General features: G+C 40.3%; 1 protein-coding gene across 1 annotated transcript; it reads left to right on the top strand.

Moving 5' to 3' along the window:
• Positions 1-2,015: 2,015 nt before the first annotated feature.
• On the top strand, positions 2,016-2,981 carry LOC121134010 (putative olfactory receptor 56B2). The gene has a single exon (XM_040731541.1). The coding sequence runs from the start codon at positions 2,016-2,018 to the stop codon at positions 2,979-2,981; it is 966 nt and encodes a 321-aa protein (XP_040587475.1).
• The last annotated feature ends 16,784 nt before the right edge of the window (positions 2,982-19,765 follow it).

Here is a 19,765-nt window from a genome sequence, read left to right as displayed (position 1 = left end):
AGCAGAACTGATGGGATTGCACAAAGGAAAACATTTGTTTTTCTTGGTGTTTTTTTGTATTACTATAGGGTTTCATTAACATTTCACCATTTTAAATCAGACATTTTATGAATTTTTACTTATTAATATTTTGAGGTATACTTTAAACTCTTTTATGTATGCTGCTGATAGAGCACTTCATGTTTTCAATGAAACAATTTAATACTCTAAGTTTTTATTACATTACTTCCCTTTCTTGACTTTTAAGTTCTTTAATCATTCACTTGTAAACATTTGTTGACATCAGTAGGGCTATAATACCTTCTTCTATTCTGAAAATATAAATATGATTTAATATGTGCATTAAAAGTTGTATTATTTCATGGGTATTTGAGTACAATAGCAGATATTCATACTCCCATAGTCTTAAAATGACAAAGCAGGTGGATTCCCATAATAAATATATTCTTACCTCAAGCTTTTCAGTTTCCTAATTTCATCTTCTAACAACATTTAAGGATAGTTATTAATCTCCTCAAGCAAAATAGATGAGTTTTGCTGAGGAAGGTGAATCTGTAGAGAAATTTGATAGGGTGGTAGGGGTGAGGGCACCTAAGAGAACAGAGGTTTGCTGGAACATAATCTTTAAAATAGCAAGCAGGAAATAAGCAACCTGAGAGAATGGTGAGCTACCAAAGAGCAGCCATGACTCAGGTGTAATGTCATTTTACTATTCCTCTGTGAAAGTAATCATCATCATCTCCAGAGTTTGATGCACTTGACATTTCTACTTAATCCTGTATTGTTTTAAGGTTTTATCATGATTCAGGAAGAGGGCTCAGAAACCACCTTTACAAGCATGCTTGTCTTGTATTATTTTTCTTCTTTCAGAAAATGTTACCTTGAGCAGTGTGTAAATGGCAATCCACTGGAAAAATGGGGAAGAGACTAGGGAAAATCAACAGGGAAAAATTTGATATATCAGATCTTCCCAACATCCTACACAAAATAACTAGCCTCTTGTGATGTCTGCAACTTTAATCTGAGGAGGAATTTTAACAAATGTTCAAAGCACATTGCCTTTAGATCTGACAAGAGTTAAGGTGAGCTTTCTTAAAGGATGGAGGGTTGACTTTAAAATTGGTACCTCAGTGTGAGTTTCCCAACAGTATTATGTTGCAATAGGACTGCTACAGCTACACCCATATTTCTCATGCATAGGTTGTGAAGCAAAGGTATTTTTCTGTACATGTTTTTCAACAGTGTTCAATGAATTATAGTGTGTTTTCATGAACCGTTCCAAGAATGAAATTAATTGCCACAGATAAGCTACTTATAAACATAAAAAACAGAACTTAGTCATCAGAGGCCATTAAATTATACTACCTTCTATGTGTATGTCTAGTTTTAGAGAGGATATCAATATTTTCCTAAATCAATTCTCTTAGTATAAATAGGCCTAATCCATTGTCTCAGCACAATTTAATGAATTAAATTTAAAACTATACATAATCTCAGTGAATTCAATATTAAATGTATGAATAAAATATACATTTGTATGTCATAATGTAATTTCAAATGCAAGAAATCTCCTTGCATAGAAGACATTCATACCAAACACATAAGCTGAATGAAGCAACTAACACATTAGCAAAAACAAATTTAAAATTCAGGATATGATAACACATTCCTGTTATATTTATTGTTTGGATGTTCTTAACATGGAGGATTGTGAGCAAAGTGCTGATCATCTGCAATATCCCATGTGTCTGTGTTGAGCTAGCATAAACACAGTCCTTATTGTGGAATTTGAAGGATGAATTGTTGACTTAACACAGAGAATGTTCCACCCACCAGAGATGATCTTATTTCATCACATATTTGACCAAACCAGGTTTCTGATTAATAAAAGGGGAAGGATGAGTTTCATGAAGACACCAAATCCTCTGAGAATAATGATCTGTGTTAAACTCCTTTCTGCTGTGGCATTGCTAATCTAAACTAATAACATTAACCTTTTTTCCTCCCAGCAAGAGATGTTCCAGGATCTGACCAATTCCAACAGCTCTATATTCCAAGTGTCTGAGTTTATTCTGATGGGATTTCCAGGCATCCACAGCTGGCAGCACTGGCTCTCCTTTCCCCTGGCTTTGCTCTATGTCTTGGCTCTCACAGCCAACACACTTATCATTATCACAATCTACCAGGAAGTGTCACTACACCAGCCTATGTATCATTTCCTGGGCATCCTGTCTATAGTAGACATGGGCTTGGCAACCACCATCATGCCTAAGATTTTAGCCATCTTCTGGTTCAATGCTAAGACTATCAGCCTCCCAGAGTGTTTTGCTCAGATGTATGCTATCCATTGCTTTATTGCCATGGAGTCAGGTATCTTTGTCTGCATGGCTGTAGATAGATATGTAGTGATTTGCAAACCACTGAGATATACTTCAATAGTTACTGACTCTTTTGTGATCAAAGCAACTGTGCTTATGGTCCTCAGAAACTGTGCAATTCCCATGTCAGTACCTGTGTTGGCTGCTCAGAGAAATTATTGTTCCCGGAATCAAATAGAGCACTGCTTGTGCTCTAACTTGGGGGTCACCAGCCTGTCCTGTGATGACAGGACAGTCAACAGCATCAGCCAACTGATCATAGCTTGGGTTATCATGGGAGGCGACCTGGGTTTGATTATGATTTCATATGTTTTGATTCTCCGGTCTGTGATGAAGCTGAACTCTGTAGAAGCAGCATCTAAGGCCTTAAGTACCTGTACCTCTCACCTCATTCTGATCCTTTTCTTCTACACTGTAGTTGTTGTCATTTCCATCACTCATAGTGCACAAATGAAAGTTCCCCTCATCCCAGTTCTGCTGAATGTGCTGCACAACGTTATTCCCCCTGCTCTGAACCCCATGGTGTATGCACTTAAGAACAAAGAAGTAAAACAAGGTTTGTACAGAGTGATTGGCTTGGAACTAAAGGGTTACCACACGTAAGAAAATACTCCCTTTTAACTTTCTGCATGATTACCCTTTATGCTCTCCAGTGATGACAAGTGGTAAAATATAAATACTAGTGGACAACATAGGAGGAGTGATTTAACATTGGGAATCAACAAAAATTCAGAAAACCACCACCACCAAATCACAATGCTACTTGAAGTCTCCTGGTGTTGAAAATCTTTGTCATAGAACGTAACATATTGATGCTGTTTTTATTCAAGATGCCAAGTGATGTCTTTCAAGATACACATCTCAATAGTTTGTCTGTGTTCCTGTCTAGCACAGCCAAACAATTTTGAATATATTGGTCATCATCTTTACCAATATCCTTTTATTTTGGAGTGTTCATCTTATGTATATAAGTCAATTTGGGGGGGAAAGTGAGTTATTTCTACCATTTGATGCATGTGTATTTTTTCAGGCATCTTCCTTACTGAAAAAGAGCGGCTTGAATATGTTTCCTTAAAAAGCCATAAAAATGTAAATTCCACCTCCCCAGAAAACAACTGATAAAATGGCCGACATCGCTACTGTGTAAACAGTAGAAATAATAGGCATAATATAATAAAACCACAGCAGTTTACCAAATGTAGCTTTTATGATAGGCATTCATAAATACATAAGACATCAGAGAATGTGTTCTTTTTCATGGGCACAAGAATCCCTCTATACTGTTGCTGAAATGTGAACAAAATTGTGTTTTCACAGGAAATTAAATAGATACAATTGCCACAAGACATAGCAATTAAGTACTAAGAGGCAATACATTCATCATAACCCAAAGGAAAAATTACAACAAAAACTTGTGTATGAATATTTTTTAACATTTCTTGTTAAAAAGTAAATGATGCATATTGCCTTTAAGTGCTATTTTAGTGTGGATAGAGGTGGTAAAGTTTATTCTGAGAAGGAGTAAGGGAAAGTGGTCATTGTGATAGCTTAGTGGGTAAAGACGACATTTGCTGTCAAGTCTGTGGGACTGAGTTTGATTATCAGGACCCACATCATGGAAGAGGAAAAAAGACTTAGGCAAGTTATCTTAGGATCTCCACATTTGTCTGGTCACACAAAGAAGTAGATATAATTTTTAAGTTAGAATCTGATGGTGTATCCAATATTATCATGACGTAATCTTCAAAATGCAGAATGAAATGGATTTTCTTAAAATTCGGCTTTTAATTTATATTCTAGCTGTGGCCTCCCCCGAACCATCCCCTGTAGTGGTATTTTGTTTTTAATCTAACAAATAAAGCTTTTTTGAAGATCATAATGCAGAGCTAAGCCACTAGTTAGCCGCACACACATTAAACCACTAGCCATAGAGGACAGGCAGTGGTGGCCACACCTTTAATCCCAGCACTTGGGAGATAGAGGGAGATGGAATTCTGTGAGTTTAAGACCACCCTGGACAACATGAGAGTCAATCAGTCTAAAGGATAAACAGAGCTCACAATTTGATCCCAGAAATTGTGGGATGATGCCTGTCTCTTGACAGTTGGTCCAGGCTCTAATATGGTCACAGGAGATGGCCAGTTCATGTTACTTATCCATTATTGTTAGGACTCTAATCTGGGGTCCTCCCCATAGACTCTTGGGAGATTCCTCTGTGCCAGTTTTCCTACAGACACCAAAATGCACCCCCAGGAGTCCTCCTGAGCACTCTCCCCATTCATACACCCAAATTTTATTGCTCATATTCCCATTCCAACCTTCCTTGTCCACTCACAGTATCTCTTCTATTTCCCCTTTCCAGGGTGATATGGGCATCCTCCCATGAACTTTCCTTGGTACCTAGTGTTGCTTTATCTGTGGATTGTAGCATATGTATCATTTAGTTTATAGTTAATATCCACTTATGAGTGAATACATACCATGTTTATCTTGCTCAGTCTTGATTACCTCACTAAGGATGATTTTTTTTCTTAGTTCCATCCATTTGCCTTCAAATTTTCTGGTGACTTTTTTTAAGAGCTGAGTAAAACTCCAATGCATAAATGTATCACATTATCATTATCCATTTCTTGTAGACAGACACCTAGGCTGTTTTCAGGTTCTGTCTATTACAAATAAAACTGCTATGAACACATTTGAGCAAGTTTCCTTGTGGTAGGATTGAACATCCTTTGGTTACATGCCCAAAAGTGGTAAAGTTGGGATATGTTGTAGGTTGATTCCCAGCTTTCTGAGAAATTTCCATCCTGACTTCCACAGTGGCTATACAAATTTGAACTCTCACCAGCAATAAAGCAATGTTTTCCATGTTCCACAACTTCTCCAACACGAGTTGTCATATGGGGACAACAGACCTTGGCCAGAGACCCACTTCCCCATCAGCCTGGGACCAGGCAGCTGTAAGACAATGTTTACTAAAAACATGTTTACTAAAAACAATACAATGCCCAGGGCAATAAGTTCCTGAAAAGGGCTTGCCCATGGGAAAGCCCTGACCTCGACCTCTTCCAAAGACTAACCGCCTCTTCTGACCCACCCAATCAGTCTCTGGGGTCAGAGCAGAACCAGCCAGGGGTAAGAGAGGGAGCAGAAGCTTTTCTGGAGGGAAGCCTTTCTTGGGAAGTATTCTTGAGCCTTTTTGGGGCCTACTTAAAGTTTTCTTTACATCATTGCCTGGTCTCTGTGTCATCAATCCTGACACCCTCCACATATTCTCAGATACAGGCTGCGCAGTGGGCGAAGCAATTGGAGGTTCCCCTGACATCGTGAAAGTGAGGTAAGTGGATGGGGTTAAGAAACGACGGGGAGAGAGGAGGCTGGGAGTCCAGGGAAGCAGCTGTTCCTCCGGCAGCATCAGGTAAACAGGCCGGCTTCCCGGCCTGTGTTCCAGTACCTGCAGATCGCCTGGGAACTGCACAGAGCTCCCAATCCCAGCGGGAGCCAAGCACCCAGACTCCAGGGCTTCTCTCCCACCAACGAGACCAGGAAACCAGAGGAGCCAGGGAGACCAGGGGAGTAGCTGTTCCGGATCAGGTACAACAGGACCCAGCATAGGGTCCAGGGGACCAGGTAGGAGGCTAAACGCCCCAGATTCCTGTTTTCTTCTCCACCCACGGGACCAGCAATTGGACAAGGAATAGAAGAACCACCAGATTATTGGACTTGCTAGCACCCACCAAAAGGGAACTCTGGTCCCCAGACCAGTAAGGGGCTCTTTCTGCACCCACTAGAAGAAGAGATGGGAAAGAGACAATACAAAAACACAGTCAGCAACAGAAAAACAAATATGACACCTCCAGATTCTAGAGACTCCACACCAGCAAGACCCCAACATTCCAATGCGAACGAAGCAGAAGAGAACGACCTTAAAAGCACTTTCATGAAAATGATAGAGGCCTTAACAGAGGATATAGGAAAATCCATCAAAGAAATGGAAGAAAAAACAAACCAAAAAATGCAAGGAATTGAAGAAAAAACAAACCAAAAAATGCAAGAATTGGAAGAAAAAACAAACCAAAAAAGGCAGGAAATGGAAGAAGAAATGAAGCAAAAAATGCAAGAAATGGAAGAAAAAACAAAGCAAAAAATGCAAGAATTGAAAGAAAAAACATACCACAAAAGGCAGGAAATGGAAGAAGAAACAAACCAAAAAAGGCAGGAAATGGAAGAAGAAAGAAAGCACAAAATGTGAGAAATGGAACAAAAAGCAAACCAAAAAATGCAAGAAATGGAAGAAAGAACAAACCAAAAAATTCATAAAAGGCAACAAACAGACGAAAAGATAAACAGAAAATTGCAAGAAGCAATGCAAACACTGCAAGGGTTGAAAACTGAAATAGAGACATTAAAAAAACACAATCTGAAGAAAGGCAGAAAATAGAAAAGCTGGACAAACAGTCAGGCACTACCAATACAAGCATTACCAACAGAATAGAAGAGATGGAAGAGAGAATCTCAAGTGATGAAGATACACTAGGAGAAATGGATTTATCAACCAAAGAAAACCTTAAATCCAACAAATCCTTAACAAAAAACATCCAGGAAATATGGGACACCATGAAAAGACCAAACGTAAGAATAATAGGTATAGAAGAAGGAGAAGAAATCCACCTCAAAGGGGCAGAAGGCATATTCAACAAAATCATAGAAGAAAACTTTCCCGACCTTAAGAAAGACATGCCAATGAAGGTATAAGAAGCCTACAGAACACCAAATAGAGTGGACCACAAAAAACAATCCCCTCGCCACATAATAATCAAGACCCCAAACATACAGAATAAAGAAAGAATATTAAGAGCAGCTAAGGAAAAAGGTCAAGTAACATATAAAGGCAGACCTATCAGAATTACACCTGATTTCTCCATGGAAACTCTGAAAGCCAGAAGGTCCTGGATAGATATTCTACCTACACTAAGAGACCATGGGTGCCAGCCCAGACTACTATACCCGGCAAAGCTCTCAATCACTATAGACGGAGAAAACAAGATATTCCATGACAAAACTAGATTCAAGCAATATGTTCCACTAACCCAGCCCTACAGAAAATTTTGGAAGGAAAACTCCAACCTAAGGAAGCTAACTACAACCAGAAAAACATAAACATTAGAGAATCCCTCTCTACCAACAGCCAAAAGAACAAAGGGGTGAAACTCCACACATAATTCCACCAACAACAACCATCGCAAATCGAAGAAGGATGAGCAATCAATGGTCATTAATATCCCTCAATATTAATGACCTTAAGTCACCCATAAAAAGACACAGACTAGCAGAATGGATTCGAAGACAGAACCCTTCCTTCTGCTGCATACAAGAAACACACCTCACCCTCAAAGACAGACATTACCTGAGAGTTAAAGGTTGGGAAAAACTTTTTCAATCAAATGGACCCAAGAAACAAGCAGGGGTAGCAATCCTAATATCTAACAAACTAGACTTTAAAATAAAATCAATCAAAAGAGATGAAGGAGGTCATTACATACTCATCACAGGTGAAAGCCACCAAGATGAAGTGTCTATCCTGAACATCTATGCCCCAAATACAAAGGCATCCACATTCATTAAAGAAACATTATTAGAACTTAAATCTCATCTAAAGCCCCACACAGTTATAGTGGGAGATTTCAACACACCACTCTCACCACTAGACAGGAATACCAGACACAAACTCAACAAAGAAGCAAAGGGTTTAATAGAAGTAATGACCCAACTGGGATTAACAGATATCTATAGAACATTTCATCCACATAAAAAAGAATATACCTTCTTCTCACCACCACATGGAACCTTCTCAAAAATCGACCACATACTTGGCAACATATCAAACCTCAGCAGCTACAAAAAAAATTGGAAAAACTCCATGCATCTTATCAGACCACCATGCTTTAAAATTAGAATTCAACAACAACACAAATTGCAGAAAACCTACAAACTCATGGAAATTGAATAATGCTCAACTGCACCATCCCTGGGTCAAAGAGGAAATAAAAAAAGAAATTAAAGACTTCCTCGAATTCAATGAGAATGAAGACACAACATACCCAAACCTATGGGACACTTTGAAAGCAGTGCTACGGGGGAAGTTCATAGCACTAAGTGCTCACATGAAGAAACAGGAAAACAGTTATACCAGAGAATTAACATCACAGCTGAAAGCTCTAGAACACAAAAAAGCAAACTCCCCCAGGAGGAGTAGACGCCAGGAAATAAACAAATTGAGAGCTGAAATCAATAAAGTAGAAACCAGGAAAACAATACAAAGAATCAATGCAACGAAGAGTTGGTTCTTTGAGAAAATCAACAAGATAGACAAATCTTTGTCCAAACTTACCAAACAGCAGAGAGTGAACAGGCAAATTATCAAAATCAGAAATGAAAAGGGGGACATAACAACAGACTCTGAGGAAAGCCAGAGAATCATTAGGTCATACTTTGAAAACCTGTACTCCACAAAATTTGAAAATTTAAAGGAAATGGATGACTTCCTGGACAAAAATCACATGATCATCTCATTATATGCCGAAAAAGCCTTTGACAAAATCCAACACCCCTTCATGATAAAGGTCTTGGAGAGAGCTGGGATAACAGGGACATACTTAAACATAATAAAAGCTATATACAGTAAACCAACAGCCAACATCAAACTAAATGGACAGAAACTCAACGCAATTCCTCTAAAATCAGGAACAAAACAAGGCTGTCCACTCTCTCCACACCTTTTCAACATGGTACTTGATTTTCTAGCTATTGCCATACAACAACAAAGGGGGATCAAGGGGATACAAATTGGGAAGGAAGAGGTCAAACTTTCACTGTTTGCAGACGATATGATAGTTTACATCAATGACCCCAAGAACTCTGCCAGGGAACTCTTACAGCTGATTAACACCTTCAGCAAAGTGGCAGGCTACAAGATCAACTAAAGAAAATCAGTAGCCCTACTATATACAGCTGATAAAAGGGCTGAAAGAGAAATCAGAGAAACATCACCCTTTACAATTGCCACAAACAACATAAAATACCTTGGGGTAACGCTAACCAAACAAGTGAAAGACCTGTATCGTAAGAACTTTGAATCTTTAAAGAAAGAAATTAAAGAAGCCCTCAGAAAATGGAAAGATCTCCCATGCTCTTGGATAGGTAGGATCAATGTAGTAAAAATGGCAATCCTGCCAAAAGCAATCTACAGATTCAATGCAATCCCCATTAAAATCCCAGCACAATTCTTCACACACCTTGAAAGAACAATAATCAATTTCGTATGGAAAAACAAAATTGGATAGCCAAAACAACCCTGTTCAACAAGGCAACATCCAGAGGCATCACCATCCCTGACCTCAAGCTCTATTATAGAGCTATAGTCCTGAAAACAGCTTGGTATTGGCACAAAAATAGACAGGTAGACCAATGGAATCGAATTGAAAATCCGGGTATTAACCCACACACGTACGAACATCTGATCTTTGACAAAGAAGCTAAAAATATATAATGGAATAAAGAAAGCATCTTCAACAAATGGTGCTGGCACAATTGGAGACTGGCATGTAGAAGAATGAGGATCGATCCATGTTTATCACCATGCACAAAACTGAAGTCCAAATGGATCAAAGACCTCAACATAAATCCAGCCACACTGAACCTCTTAGAAGAGAAAGTGGGTGGTACCCTTGAACGAATTGGTACAGGAGACAGCTTCCTGAACATAACACCAGTAACACAGACAGTGAGATCAACAATTAATAAATGGGACCTACTGAAACTGAGAAGCTTCTGTAAGGCAAAGGACACAGTCAGCAAGACAAAAAGGCAGCCCACAGAATGGGAAAAAATATTCACTAATCCCACATCTGACAGAGGGTTGATCTCCAAAATTTACAAAGAACTCAAGAAGCAAGTCTCCAAAACAGCAAAGGACCCAATTAAAAAGTGGGCTGCAGAACTAAATAGAGAGTTGTCAATAGAGGAGTCTAAAATGGCTGAGAGGCACTTGAGAAAGGGCTCAACATCCTTAGCCATCTGGGAAATGCAAATCAAAACAACTCTGAGATACCATCTCACTCCTGTCAGAATGGCTAAAATCAAAAACACCAATGACAATTTATGCTGGAGAGGATGTGGTGAAAGGGGGATACTCCTCCATTGCTGGTGGGAGTGCCAACTGGTTCAGCCACTTTGGAAATCAGTATGGAGATTACTCAGAAAAATGGGAATAAACCTACCACAAGACCCAGCAACTCCACTCTTAGGCATATATCCAAAAGATGCCCATTCATACAACAAAGATGTCTGTTCCACTATGTTCATAGCAGCTTTATTTGTAATAGCCAGAACTTGGAAGCAACCTAGATGTCCCTCACCCGAAGAGTGGATAGAGAAAATGTGGTACATCTACACAATGGAGTACTATTCAGCAGAAAAAAATAATGGAATCATGAGATTCGCAGGCAAAAGAATGACACTAGAAGAAACCATCCTGAGTGAGGTAACCCAGTCACAAAAAGAGAAACATGGCATGTACTCTCTCATATATGGATTTTAGACATAGATCTGGGGAGTGCCAGCCTACAATCCTATGGCCAGAGAGTCTGGGAAACAGAAACTTCAGTTAGCGGCTGATGGAAGAAGAGGCAGACTCACTTGGTTAAATACTGAGCTGAACTCAAGAAAGCCAGTAACAGAGAGGGAGGACTGATGATCAAAGGGATTAAGACTGGGCTGGTTTAACCCCCAGAAACAGCTGACCAGACAAAGGTTAACTCTTGAATCCCAGGCATCAGCCTGGGAATCCAGCATGGGACTGATCAAGACCCCCTGAATCTGGGTGTCAGTGAGGAGGCCTAGGGAATCTTTTGAGCCTTGGGCAGCAGATCAGTTCCCATCCCAATTATACACACGGTCTTTGAACTGCCATAGAACAATGTGAGGTGCACTCTTACCATGAACTCTTGGGGAAGGGTCTAGGCCCTGCCCTATATGAAATGACAGACTATGGACACCCCCATGGAGGGCCTCACCCTCCCTGGGGGAATGAGGTGATAACGGGGGGGGGATTGGGGGTGGGCACGGGAGGAGGAGAGGGAATGGGAGAGGGACCTGGAACTGACTTGTGAAGCAACCTCGTTTCTTATCTAAATTTAAACTGGAAAATAAAATATGTTTATAAAAAAGATCCCTCATAGGTAAGTTTCCAACAAGTTAAAAGTATCTGAAGAAAAATTTAGAGGCAGGTGAGGTGGTGCTTGCCTTTATCCTAGTGCTAGTTAAGCAAAGATTTATGGATCTCTGAGTCTGAGGCCAGTCTGGTATATAGAACAAGTACCAGAACAACTAAGCTTAGTAACAGACAGAATGCTGGTAAAGATGTGATTGAACAAGGGGGGGGGGCACATTCCAATCCCAACAAGAACCAGAAATTGTCAGCTTTTGAGTGAAGAACACAAGATGTGTTATGGAATTTGTCTCTGTGCCTATAAACAGCCACTGAGGTTAGGCCTGTGTCTGAGGTGTCCATGAATGGTGGCCTAATAGAGAGGCCATTGTGCATGGTTGTGAATGTGAAGCCTGGATTTCCTAGGAAATTCCAAGATATTGGAGATGCTAGAATCATGGGATACCTGTGCAAGACAGGTACTAACAGGAAAAGGAGCTGATCCAAGAGTAAAAACTGTATTACAATCATCAAAACTGATTAGATTTGGAGATCTGAAGTTTGTTTAAATATCAGACAAGAACATGTAGAATTTGGATATTGCCCAGCTGGTTTTTGATTCTACTTTGGTCCACTATTTCCTCACTATATTCCCTTCCTATGTTTTGAAATGGTAGTATATGCCTGTGCCATTATACGTTGGAAGTATGTGATTTGATGTTAGTTTTACAGGGAATTACAATTAAGAGATTGCCATGCATCTCATAAGAGACTTTGGACTTTAAACCTGGTTGAGAATATAAACGACTATGAGCACTTTTGAAGTTGGACAGAATTCATTTTGCATTATGATACTGTTATAATTTATGGAGTTCAAGGTGTACAATGTGGTCATTTGAAAGTTATTGACCACCATGATCTCATAGGGATTGTTTGGATGTGGTCTTTGTATCTGATTGTATAATTTACCAAATAATACTTGTCTCATAAAAATTAGATTACATTCCAATCTATGAGTGTAGCAGAATATCTTTCAGGAACATATCATTTGTTTTTTGTTGTTTTTAATGTTGTTATGATTTTTGAAGCTTATATTGGAGCTATTCTTGATCTTTGGACTGTCCTGCCTTGGATTCCTGACCACCCATGCAAATTCAGGAATGGGTTCCTTCTTGTGGCATGGGCTATATGTTGGACTTCCCACAGTCCAACAGGAAAATATATTCTATTTTAGCTTCCCAGAGAGAGACCCATATATAGCCCCCTTGAACCCTCCTTGTTACCTAGAATCGAAGGTCTCTTGATTGTAACATGATTGCCCTGTACTTAGCAACTAAATTGCAATTATAAGTGAGTATATCCCCTATTTTTCTTTCATGGTGTGGGTTACTTCACTCAATGATCTTTTGCTGTGTAATAATCATTCTACACACTGTGAACATATGATGCTCTCATTGTTAATAACAAGCTGATTGGTTGATATCTAGGTAGGATTTTGGGGGCAGAGAGAATTTTTGGAAGAAGAAAAGAGTCTGAGGGTCTTGAGTCTGATACAGAGGAATGAGAAGGTGTACAAAATAAGACCTGTGTTAGAATTTAGATAAAAGCTATGGAGTATGTTTAGTTGTAACTGCTAGGTATTAATAAGCCTGAGGTATTGACAGAACATTTATAATTAACTTTAAGTGTCTATGTCAGTTATTTGGGAACAAGCATGCAGAAAAGAATGTCTGCCTATAAATGGTGTTCCAACATAGTCCACCTACATCCACATAAGACCTGGGAAAGCTTTAAAAAATTTATAAACACAAAAACATAGCCAGATGTCACTTTTCGTTGTCACATATCTCTCATACAGAGATGTATCTCTGGGAGCTGCCAGTATACCATGAGCTAATCTATAGGACTGGTTCCTACAGTCTCTTCCATGGGCTGAGGTACAGAACAATGTTTCCCAGTCATTGCTGACTTGAGATGCCAGGTCTCTGCATGGGGGGTTGGGTTTTGCTCATGCAGAAACAAAGGATACAGATGCTCAGTAAAGATCAATCAAGAGGGGAAAAAACCTTCTAATGGGTTAAAGTTTTTAAAATTGTGCAAAGCTTTAGGAGACAAAACAAAGGGAGCATTATATGGTCACACAATATATAAAAGACCCAGAAAGAGATATTGCGGTTTATTCCACCTTCTAGGTGATGATCAGAAAAACAAAGTTGTTGGCTAGTAGCTCTTAACCTTACCTCAGTCTAAAATGTGATCCTGAATCCACCAAACCCCAGACTTTTATCTTCTCCTCAATGTGGTTGAAGAATCATGAGACTGAGCCTTCCTATTCTCAATGTGACTGCAGAATGAATACTAGCTCTGAGACCTTGTTTCTGTCTTCTATTCCTCCCTAATACAGGGATTAAAAGCATGTGAACCCTGGTGCTAGGAATAAAGGCATGAGCTCTCTTAGTATTCATTCTTGTGTAGGCCATGGTGGCCTTGAAATAACACAGATCTGTCTCCCTCTTAGTACTTAGTCCTGGTATTGAAGGTGTGTACCTCCACTGTTTGATCACTATAGCTTGAGGCTGTCTTGGCTTTCAGAATCCTCAGACAAGTTTTAACAATTTATAAATAATATATTACCTATATATATATATATGTGTGTGTGTGTGTGTGTGTATCTTTTAAATAATAAAGTCCTTTAAAAGGGAGTAAATTTCTTTAAAAGAGGATAGGAAGTATTATTAAAAGACACATAAAGATGGAAAGTGTACAGAGTCTGGATCCTGTATGTTATTGTGCTATCTATAAATTTTTGACTGCTAACAGAAATTGGATTATGAAAGCTGTTAGATTGAGTGAACCTATATATTATAAAAATATGTTGACTTCAAGATGGAAGTGAAAATGTATGTTGCTTTTGGGAAGAAGTTATGCTTTTATTTCTGCAGGAAATGAAATCCTGTCGATTTCTTCCAGGTTATAGATGATCAGGTTTGATTGGGGCAGATCCCCTGAAACCCTGGCAACTGACTTAAAGAAATAAACCTAGAAAAACTACATACATAACATACATTTTTTTCCTGCTCAAACATAAAAGAAAAAGTCATCTTTGACTGATACCACATATTCCATCCTTGTGTGTTCCCTTCAAGAGTATATATTTTTAGAGCAAGGAGACCAAACACCAATGAAAATGGATGACCCAGTTGTTCCAGAATCTCAGAATGTCTGTGATAGGGTCTTCTCAGAATTCTGCCCCCAAAAGAGCTTCAAAGTTCTGGTCGAGATGATCCAGTCCCACCAACCGCTCCAGCCAAGACCTAACAGTATACACAAAGATACTAGTGCCTACAAGCATCAGAGTAGTATACAAAATGTTACCCACATTCCCAGAAGATGGATTATGAATGTTTACTATCATTTAAGGTGGGTTGGTTAAAAATTGTTATTGGTCATGGTTTAAAAAATCTAAACAAATAGTTAAATTAAAATATTTCTTTCTAAAGGCCTCCTGATGGATACAGTATAGAAATGATGCTATAAAATGTAGATTATTGAATCTACTTTAATCCGAAAACAACTATTAGTCTTAAATATTTTACATTGGTATGGATTTTGGCTTAGTGATAGAAATTTAAAGTTATTTTCGGTGTAATGTATGTACAATTCTGTTGGGAGCTGCAGAATACCACGCCCATATGATGGCACTGGTTTCCGCATTCCGCCAGCCCGATGGCGAGTGCTCTCATTAAGTAAACAACTCCGTATTAGGAGTAAGGCCATGTAACCTTCTAAATCTGCTTGGTGACGACCTATCATTGCGTGCCACCTGTGTGTTGTTTATTGGCTATCGCTGAGCATATTAAGCCCCAACTTCCTGGGGTCAGGGCCACTTCCTGTAAGCAAGTTTCCTGAATAAACTGTGAGAAGACTCCTCGTTGCTGGTCGAGTGTGGTCGCGACAAAGTGGTGGCCCATAAGGGGAAGTCAGAACTTCTCACAGTCGGGGGCGGTACCGATAAGTTCCTGAGGTAAGCAGGACAATAAGGACCTCGGTAAAAAGGCAAAAGGACCTCGGTAAAGAGGCAATAAGGTCTTCGGTTAGGAGCAATAAGGTCTCCGGTTAGGAGCAAGACAGTTCACAGATAAGGCAAACTGAAAGTAAAAGACCTTGTGTCTGCTTTAGTTTGCAGAGTGAGAGTAAAGTAAATGGACCCCGCTTTTGTGGTGATAATTTGGCTAATGTTTAATATTGTAGTGTGGGCTCTTGTCTTTTGGTGCTGTTATCCAACTTGCACACCTTCAGAGCACACCAACTAAAAGAGTAGACTTTAAAAAGGCATAATGGGATCGTCACAATCACACCCAATTTTTTTGGCTCTTCAGGAGCTGCTTCTTTCTAAAAAAATTAAACTTAAGCAAAGCCACGTTGCAGAGGTTTTTGAATGAATACGATGGCATTGCACCCTGGTTCGCAGTTTCAGGGAACCTCTCTGTGGCTAGCTGGGATAAGCTGTGAAAAGACCTGGAGTTTGCTTGGAAAGAAGGAATGCTGAAATCATGCATTCGGCCAGTATGGCAGCTGATACGCACTTGTCTGGAGTATCAAGAGGGCAACAAAAAGGCTATAGAGAAAGGACAGGTTGCCCTCGAGATGCTCCAGGAAGAAAGATCAGAACAATCAGAAGGCAAGGTTAGGAAGAAGAAGCAGAATGGGGAAAAGAAACAAATCTATCCCTCCTTAAGGGAGCTGAGAAAAGAACTAGAAAAATTGGGGGAAGATTCAGAAACAGAGGAGGAACTCGCAGGGGATGAGGAGGAAGGGATTGTTGAGCTAATGGGAAAACATTCTTTAAGAACTCCGGAGACTCAGCGCCCTAAAATGGCGACTGTAAAGCAAGGGCACCACCCTACTGCTCCTCCACCCTACTGTTCACCAGAGGAACTACAAGTCCCTGGTTGTAATACTTTCTGCCTGGAAGTGTGGCAGTGTTCATGCCGAGTTTCGGGTTACCCGGCCACTGGCTTATCCAGTTTTCCAGGATGGTAACCAACAGAGATATCATGAGCCGCTTGACTTTAAAATAGTCAAAGTCCTGGCAGAGTCGGTACGCATCTATGGGGTGAGGGCGGCTTTTATAATTGCCCAGGTGCAAGAACTTAATCGCTTCTGCATGACACCTGGAAATTGGATGAATTTGGTAAGAGCTTGTCTATCGCCAGGACAATATTTAAATTGGAGAGCTTTCCAAATTGAATTTGCCAATGATCAAGGTGCGGCTAACCGCGCAGCAGGTAACCCTGCCTGGGATGTAGACATGTTACTTGGTCAGGGTCGTTTTGCACAACAACAAACAGTATATCCCCCTCAAGTGTATGATCAGGTCAACCAAATAGCCATTAGGGCTTGGAGGTCTCTGCCCAATAGAGGTGAAGTCAGTGGAAACCTTAAAAAGATATTACAAGGCCCTATGGAACCCTTCTCCGATTTTGTGGCTAGAATGGTAGAAGCTGCAGGAAGAGTGTTTGGGGATCCAGATACTGTTATGCCATTGATTAAGCAGTTGGTTTATGAAAAGTGCACAAAGGAGTATAAGGTTGCTAAAACCCCATAAAAAGGTAAAGGCCTTGAAGTCTGGATGAAGGTCTTTAGAGAGTTAGGAGGTCCACTGACCAATGCAGGCCTAGCAGCTGCGGTGATGCAGCTAACTAAGAAAGGAGGAAATGCAGGGGCCTGTTTCAACTGTGGCAAACAAGGACACCTTAAAAGGCAATGCCCTGAAAGAGGAAGTCATAACAGAGGCAGTGGCTCCACCCAGAGGCCTAAGCCGGGGTTGTGCCCTAGGTGCAAGAAAGGAAATCATTGGGCTAGTGCCTGTAGATCAGTGAAAGACATTAACAGACAGCCTTTTGCTCAGGTACATGGAGGAGCTCGTCCAAAAAATGGACAGCGGGGCCCACGACCCCAGGGCCCACAAATATATGGGGCCATGGAGAATCAAGCCCAAGAGCAGAACCCTGAAACCTGGCCCTCTCTTCGACATCGGAGGGACGGAGGAGAGCCACTTCAGGTTCCAAGGGGCTGGACTTATGCTCCACCACCAGACTCGTATTAACACCCAGGATGGGGGTACAACTTGTAGACACTGACTTTAAAGGACCCCTTGAGCCTGGTACAGTGGGCCTGCTTCTAGGAAGATCATCTGCAACCATAAAAGGGCTACGAGTACATCCAGGAGTGATAGATCCTGATTACACAGGTATGGTAAAGATTATGGTAGAATCCCCTGAAGGGATTACAGCCATTTCTCCTGGAGACAGGATAGCACAGATGCTGCTTCTGCCAAGCCTACATGATAAATTTCCAGCTCAAACCAGGGAGAGGGGAGAAGGAGGTTTTGGTTCCACAGGATCAAACCTGACCTTCCTTTCCCTAGATCTCGACCTGTGCCCAACTTTAGAATTACTAGTAGACGGTAAGAGAATTCTAGGCTTATTAGATTCTGAAACTTATAAGAGCATCATAGCCTCCAAAGATTGGCCTCCTGGCTGGCCTATACAACTCTCCTTCCAAACTTTACAAGGGTTAGGCTATGCTAAGGCCTCTGACATCAGTGCCCGACAATTGCCTTGGAGAGTTCAGGAGGGGCACTCTGGGACATTTCAGCCTTATGTATTAGAGTTACCAATTTCACTGTGGGGTAGAGACTTACTAAAAAACATGGGTTTGAAGCTCACCAATGAATATTCTGAGACATCTCAAACATCATGAAAGGAATGGGATATGTCCCAGGTCGGAGTCTCGGAAAACATCTGCAGGGTTCCACTAGTCCCATTATTCCACGGCAAAGACCAAAGAACCTAGGTTTGGGTTTTTCCTAGGGGCCTCTGGGGGAGGTATTCCCATTACCTGGAAAACGGAGGAGCCAGTATGGGTTCCCCAGTAGCCACTCTCCACTGATATGCTGGAAGCTGCCAGAACTCTAGTGCGAGAACAGCTGAATTTGGGACACATAAAGCTCTCTGTGTCTCCATGGAATACTCCCATCTTTGTAATTAAGAAAAGTTCTGGCAAGTGGAGATTGCTTCAGGATCTTAGAGCTATTAATCAGCAGATGCAAATTATGGGCCCAGGACAACACAGCCTTCCATTTTTAACCTCAGCCTGGTCTATTATTTCTATAGATATTAAGGATTGTTTGTTTTCAATACCTTTATGTGCCAAAGATTCAAAGCCCTTTGCATTTATATTGCATGTAATGATGTAATCATGAGCAGCCCGATTTGAGATATGAATGGGTACTGCTGCCACAGGGAATGTGGATGATATGCTATTGGCTGCTAAGGATGAAGAAATGCTCAACAAGGCATACTTAGAATTGGTGAAATTACTTGAGATATGTAACTTAGTCATAGCTTCATAAAAGGTACAAAGAAACACTTATTAATTATCTAGGGGCTAAGATTTTTCCCTCATACAGTTATCCCACAGAAGATAAAGATTAGAAAAGATAATTTGAGAACCTTTAATGATTTTCAAAAGTTGCTAGGAGATATGCATTGGATCAGGTGTTATTTGAAATTACCTAATTATAAGTTAAAACCATTGTATAACATCCTCAATGGGGACTCAGCTTTAGACTCACCTAGGCAGTTAAACACTGAAGCCTGAGAAGCACTAAAGAAGGTAGAGACAGAATTACAAAATGCCATCCTTAAACGCCAGCAAGAAAACATGGATATTCTTGTGTGTGTGCTTCCAATATTTTTCCAGCCTACTGCCTTTCTATGACAAAATGGCCCATTTCTATGGATTCATTCCCGGTCCTCCCCTGGAAAAACTGTTGAGCATCTTCCAAGAGCGATTGCAGAATTAGCACAAAAGGGATTACAACAATGTCTCCAATACTTTGGGAGGATACCAAGTAAGATCATAATCCCATATACAGCTGAACAAGTTAGGGTCCTTTGTGGGAAAGTAGATGAATGGGCCATTCTACGCTGTGGATATTCAGGAGAAATAGATAATCATTATCCAAAGCACCCTTTAATGTAATTTTTTAAGGAACACCCAGTCATTTTTCCTAAGATGACTGTGACTGCTCCTATTTCTGGAGCCGTAACCATTTTCACTGATGGGTCAAGGACAGGCTTCAGGGCTTACATCATAGAACATCAGGATCCAA

Source organism: Mesocricetus auratus, unplaced genomic scaffold, assembly GCF_017639785.1.
Source record: "Mesocricetus auratus isolate SY011 unplaced genomic scaffold, BCM_Maur_2.0 Super-Scaffold_4256, whole genome shotgun sequence".
NCBI lineage: Eukaryota > Metazoa > Chordata > Mammalia > Rodentia > Cricetidae > Mesocricetus > Mesocricetus auratus.
This window is presented reverse-complemented; position numbering and strand designations above follow the sequence as displayed.